Source organism: Oncorhynchus clarkii, chromosome 16 (genome assembly GCF_045791955.1).
Source record: "Oncorhynchus clarkii lewisi isolate Uvic-CL-2024 chromosome 16, UVic_Ocla_1.0, whole genome shotgun sequence".
Taxonomy (NCBI): Eukaryota; Metazoa; Chordata; class Actinopteri; order Salmoniformes; family Salmonidae; genus Oncorhynchus; species Oncorhynchus clarkii.
Genome location: NC_092162.1, coordinates 37,659,948 through 37,666,234, shown reverse-complemented (window position 1 = coordinate 37,666,234; position 6,287 = coordinate 37,659,948). Strand labels below are relative to the sequence as shown.

Genomic DNA, 6,287 nt, shown 5'->3' with positions numbered 1-6,287 from the left:
AAAGGCCAGAATAAAAATGGTTTGCTAAAACAGGCACACAACACGCACACACAACACACGCAAGACTTGAAAATGGAATTTGAGTCGAATAAAATCCTCATAAATTCTTTAAAGGGATAATATAACATACGTCAGGTTCCCGAAGTTTCATGAAACAAAAACAAAAAAAACAAGGGAGAGATTCAAACTGGAGGAAAAAATTGAAAAAGCATGCAGAAGTCCACTGCTCTACTGTAGCTTCACTCCTAGCAGACTACAAACGAGCGAGAGAGAAAGAGAGAGAGAGAGATGCCCCTGTCCTGAGCAGTTATAGCCACCTGGTCAGCCAGGAGTGACCCATTCCCTACACCACAGGCCACAGCAGGGTGCTTTCTTCAGTGGCAACTAAGTCCTCTTCTTACCCTACGTCTTTATCCTGCAGTCCAAGGGGGGAGGTATGGGTGAGGGTCAGTGGTGGAGTGTTGGAGGGTGGTTAGGGCTGTTTCTGGATCAGCAGAGTGAGAATGAGGATGGTGAGGAAGGTGGAATTGTTGTGAGGGTGAGGAGGGTTTGTGTCTATGGTCCATATGTACTATGTGTGTGGGTGGGTTAAATGGGAAGGGGGGGGAAGAGGTATGTGTGTGCGTGTGTGTTGGGTGGGGTTGAGGGTTCAGAGGGGGTTTGGGTACAGAATAGGGGGATAGGGGGTTCAAAAAGCCAACCTTCTTCCACCAGGCTTATAGGGCCTGAGTCTTGAGCTCGATGGCCTCTCCTCGGGTGTCCTGCTGGCTCTCAGCCTCTGGGGGCCTGGTGCCCTTCAGTATGGCCATCCTCTCAGAGAGACCGCGCATGCGGGGAAACAGCATGAAATCATAGATAATAGCTCCCATAGCACCACCAATCATCGGACCCACCCAGTACACCTGGCACAGGACCAGACCGGAGAGGGAGACAGAGACACAAAGAGAGAGATAGAAAGGGGAATGTGTTGGTGAGTTAATCTAGCTATTTCACAGTTCTAAACTCCAAACAACATATTGTAAGTTGCTGCAAATTGCTCTAAATTATTGTAAAATCTTTAAATTGCTGTACGTTGTGGCTTTGTAAGGTGTGAACAAAGTGTCTTACCCAGTGGTTGACAAAGTTTCTGACCAGGACAGCAGGGGCGAAGGACCTGGCAGGGTTCATTCCAGTACCAGTGTAGTACATCTATATCAAAGAGAATAGACCAGGGTTATATTTTGGTAACAGTATGTAGAGTGCCGTGGTGAGAAACCTACCTACATCATACAATAGTACTTTTTAACGCCCTCATATTGGTCTATCTAGAGTCCTGACCAACCCCATCAAAACAATGGATTACACACCCCTTCTCTTTTGTAGTCACAGAGATGGGGATTCCCATATTTAATCAGGCATTCCTGCTTCTGACATCATCTACTCATATACATTATTGGAATTGACCTATCCCTAAATATCCCACTTTGACTGGTGTTCTATATTGTTCAGGGCCAGGTTTCCCAAAAGCATCGTATTGTAGCACTAAAATCATGTTTCGTCCACTCAATTTCAATGGAATTAAGATGATCTTAGTGCTACACCGCATTTGGGAAACCTAGCCTCGATCATATCATAATGAGTCATAAAGGTCTCTTACCACCCCACTCCAAGCCTATGTCTCTTAGTTTAGTTTATTGCTCTTTCATCATTATTACAAGTTATTAAAAACAGTTTTCAAAAAAGTTAAGTAAATACAACATTTTTAAAGTGCTAAAAATCTTGAAGCTTCAACCAACCCAACCCTGTGTCTAAGCCCATTTTCACCCAATACAATTCCCTGTATTCTATGGTCTATAAACATATATTTTATATATTTACCCCCAGCAGGTGTCCTATGAGGACAGAGAAGCCGATGGCTAGGGCGGCAGAGCCCAGGCGTCCATTACGCCTCTCATCTGTCACAGCGAAGATGCAGACAACCAGCTGCAGGGTGAGGAACACCTCCATGGTGGTGGCCATGCCCAGGCTGATACCTGGCTGCAGCTGGAGAAGGGGGACGAGATAGAACAGACAGTTGAATGAATGATTACTGTTCACTTTTTGAAGTTATTTCTACTCCATTGGCCGGTATGAAAAACTCTAACAGTCAGTCAATCAATCAATAGGTTAAACCTTGAAGGCATAAAAATAGCTCACTAAAAAAGTATAATTGGCACATCTAACATTGCACATGCATTCTAAAGTGGAGTGGTGTTTTTGTACACATTTAATTACAGATATTTTATGACTATTAACTATTCATAACATCTAACGTTGTTCAAATATATATATTTACGGTACCAGTCAAAAGTTTGAACTCACCTACTCTATCCAGGGCTTTTCTTTATTTTTTACTCTGTTCTACATTGTAGAATAATAGTGAAGACATCAAAACTATGAAGTAACACATATGGAATCATGTAGTAACCATCCTTTGCCTTGATGACAAGTGCTCAGCATATTTGGGAACTCCTTCAAGACTGTTGGAAAAGCATTCCCCATGAGAGAATGTCAAGAGTGTTCAAACCTGTCATCAAGGCTACTTAGAAGAATCTCAAATATAAAACATATTTTGATTCGTTTAACACTTTTTTGGTTACTACATGATTCCATATCTGTTATTTCATAGTTTTGATGTCTTCACTATTATTCTACAATGTAGAACAGAGTAAAAAGAAAGAAGTTGTGGTTACACACACAGATGTTCTTTATCACCTGTCAAGTTAATTTCATTTATTCATGGCAGATGACAATGGAACTCTGAAATGTGTGATTGTCTCCACAGACTTTCCTATCATGGTTGTGATCAATTCCATTTAAATTCAGCTGAATTGACCTAATTGAAATGGAATTGACCCCAACCCTGGTTCATTCCTACATCACCTGTCATTGGTCAGGTAGTCTTACCGTGTTGAGTGCCAGGTTTCCCCTCATGTTGTTGGGGGTGACCCCATAGAGCACGGCGGCCCCGGCCAGCGCCCCCAGACACTGGGCCACAATGTAGAAAAAGGCGCGGAACAGGGACATCTGGGAGCCAATCAGGTAGGCGAAGGTGACGGCCGGGTTGATGTGTCCCCCGCTGATGTGACCGATGGACTGGATGAGGGTGGCAGCGGCCAGGCCGAAGCAAAAGGCCACATGGAGAACGTTGTGGGGCCCGGTGGTCCAGCGCAAAGCCGCCCCCAGACCAAAGAACACAAAGAACATGGTGCCATAGAACTCGGCAAACACTGCCCGCCAGAACGACATGGACCGGAACTCCCACATTGTGGCCAAAAAGTCAAGAGGCTACCCCAAAGCAATGGAGGGATGAAAAGAGGAGCGAAAACAGGAGAAAATGTGTATTCTCCTTCTGAGTCACCAAGCTCTGTTTACCGTATCAATAATGACTATCTCAGTGATGCCTTCAAGGTAGTATAAACAAAAAACAAGACAGCAAACTTAAAAGCATAAAGTGCCTCTCTAAACCTAAAGATGCTTCCGCACTTAAACAACAGTTCCACATGCAACTCTCTAGGAGTCACTAACTTTACTGACTTCCAATGACCTACAACGTCGCTTTCTGTCTAGTCTAGTCATAGAGACCTGTGTCCTGTCTGTGTGGAGCGGAGCGTTGGTCTCGATATGCCAACCCTGCTGGTGGTTAGTAGAGGAACATTGATAGACAAAGGTTGAGCATGTCCTGCAGACATTTAGCCTCACTGTCAGAGCAGGGGGAGCCCACGGGACTATTTATAACGGCCCCAGGGCCACGGACCTCAGGGGAGGGGGCTGGGAGGGGCCACCACACAATACAACAAATCAAAACAAAAATACTTAACCCTTCTAACACCCTGACCTCTCTCTGCCCAGTGCCCATGCCATGGGTTCATTATCCTAACCCTTAACCCTAACTATGAGCTTCATATTGCCCAGGGGCCATGTAGAGAAGGACACAGCTGAAAGGTTTAAGGGGGATATTTTAGAAAAGATACATTCAAATACATTAGGTTTTCATAGACATATTACTTTTGATCATGTGTCAACTCAGGAAATTCATATTGAACAGGAATCATTATTTTCAGTGGGATTCATAACTGATGATGTTGTTAATGTTAGATGTTGGTTGAGGACAGGAAGGCCAGATACATGGTTTATTGACCTTCTGTTACAACCAGTAGTGGATTGCTTCAGACAAATATAAAACCTGGGCTAAACATATGGGTCTGGCGGCGCCTGGTTAGCCTTTCCAGAGTCCCATTTGGCCCATCTCATCTCTCCAGTGGGGTAAAAAAAAAGGTCTGGTCTTCCTTTCTCAACATTCTTCAAGTGCTGACAGACGCCAGAGAACAATCCCAGTTTTCATAACACCATAGAGCAAGTGAGGCCCCATAACGGAAACCAGCCTGAACTCACTACTGCTGCCAATAGAAAGACTGAAGTCATATGTGTTGTTATGCATGCAACTCCTATGGACACAGAGAGGAGCAGTACTCTTATCTCATTATGACATGAAAGATGGGCCGAGTTACTGTCTGTTATGACAATATCAATGTAACTCTGACAATATTCTTTGATTACTGAGGATTTATAATGTGTTGCTTTATGTCAATGCAAATCAGTGATATAAACTATACTCATATTAAAAAAAACAGATTTGCCTCTACAATGTTGTTCTCAACTGTCAGCATTTTCCAAAGTAGATCTCTAACACTGGCTTGAACTAGTGACAGGACTTCAACCTTTAATCATGTGTCATGTTCTGTTTAACCCCCTCAATTGGCAGCATGCCGAGTAGCACACTGCACCCAGAGGAATCCCTCACTATCAATCGGCCTTTCTCAATACTCTTTTGATTGTGTCCTTTTGTCCCACATACTCAACTATTCTCATTCTCACACATCCACTCTATTAAACATTTCAATTAAAACTCCTAGTGAATGATCATTACATTCCTTGCAATACATGCATTACTTTATGTATGTAGTGCTCTCCATAGTATTCAGGATGTGTGCAGTGCAATGCAAGTTGATTCTACGCAGCCCCAGAATTGATTAGGCAGACTTTTACATTGTATATGGTGACTGCGAGGAGAGGCTCGGGCCCAGGACAGATAAAGCTACAGATAAACCCGTGTTTGGAGGGGGGAGGGGGCAGCAGAAGGTTTGGCATTGAGCTTCTGCACTGGAGCATCCAGCATCACGCTGACCAGGCTAGCCCGCCAGAGAGGGGGCGGATGGAACTGAGCCGTGAAAGCATAGTGCTGTGGTCAGGGGCTTTTCCCCTCCCGTCCTTTCAAACGCTGGAGAAACAAAACGCTGGCAGTAACAGATTCTGTCGCTTTCCACGATCTGTTTTTGTCTTGCTGCGCCTGCTGTCGAATGTATAAGAGCTTCCCTTATCCATGGTGGAGCAATAGCTGGTCATTTAGCCTACTCTTTCCATCCCATCCCTATATGCACTATGTAGCCTACCCTTTACAGGAGTGCTTATAATACAGCCCCATGGAACTAAGAATACATTGATTTTGGGTGAGCCATGTATGATATAAATTACCATGTATATTCAAAGGGAAAGGGATGCTTTATTTTTATGGTAAGATAGGTGTAACTCTAAGCTATTCTCTCATGCCAGTCAGCTGCACACTTAAATGTCATTTCCAAGTCACCTCTTGAGAAATGAAGGAAATTCAGTTGAGCACGTTGGACGCTAATCACAATATTTTCGTGAGTTGGCAAACAACTGAAGTAAACGAAGAACACTCAATTCTGTATTATCTCCAAGTCTGAGACGATCACATTTGTTAAAACCAAGCAGAGAGAGTCATTAGATCATTTGTTTTGGTACTGTCCCTATGTAGCTTGTTTTTGGTGGCAGGAATGGCTGAAGAATTGCAACATTTACCTGGAGATTACTCTGCAGATAGCACTGCTGGGTGGTTTGAAAAGTCATAGTCAAATCGATCAATAATATAGTAATACGTTTAGCTAAAATGTTCATCTTTAGTTTACAATCTGTAGAAACAATGAGAACAGAAAGGTTCAGAACCTTTGTGAAAAATATATGGCAAATAGAAATCAAAACTGGACGGTGTTCAGAGATAGATGGGAGGAGCTGAGTGGAGCTGAAGGGTGGGGCTAAAAACAACAAGATAACTCATGTGAAATATACTGTGTCCGGAAAATGTATATAGGTTCAGAACTTTATTGAAACAGCACAGTTAAAAATATATGTCAAATAGAAGATAGATGGGAGGGGTTGAGGGGAGCTGAAGGATGGGATTGAAAACA

At 43.3% G+C, this 6,287-nt stretch overlaps 1 protein-coding gene across 1 annotated transcript; it reads right to left on the bottom strand.

The window, feature by feature from the left end:
* Positions 1 to 522: 522 nt before the first annotated feature.
* LOC139368386 (lens fiber major intrinsic protein-like) lies at positions 523 to 3,422 on the bottom strand. The gene is made up of 4 exons (XM_071107185.1): positions 2,926 to 3,422; positions 1,858 to 2,022; positions 1,108 to 1,188; positions 523 to 902 (listed from the first exon to the last, which is right to left on the bottom strand). The coding sequence occupies exons 1-4, from the start codon at positions 3,283 to 3,285 to the stop codon at positions 717 to 719; spliced, it is 792 nt and encodes a 263-aa protein (XP_070963286.1). The 5' UTR covers positions 3,286 to 3,422; the 3' UTR covers positions 523 to 716.
* Between the last annotated feature and the right edge of the window lie 2,865 nt (positions 3,423 to 6,287).

Bases quoted from the DNA above. Each gene is read 5' to 3' on its own strand.
- LOC139368386 (XM_071107185.1), bottom strand. From the start codon at position 3,285: ATGTGGGAGTTCCGGTCCATGTCGTTCTGGCGGGCAGTGTTTGCCGAG. The intron at 2,023-2,925 runs GTAAGACTACCT...CCCCTTCTCCAG, and splicing joins GAAACCTGGCACTCAACACG to CTGCAGCCAGGTATCAGCCT. The intron at 1,189-1,857 runs GTAAATATATAA...TCTTTGATATAG, and splicing joins TCATAGGACACCTGCTGGGG to ATGTACTACACTGGTACTGG.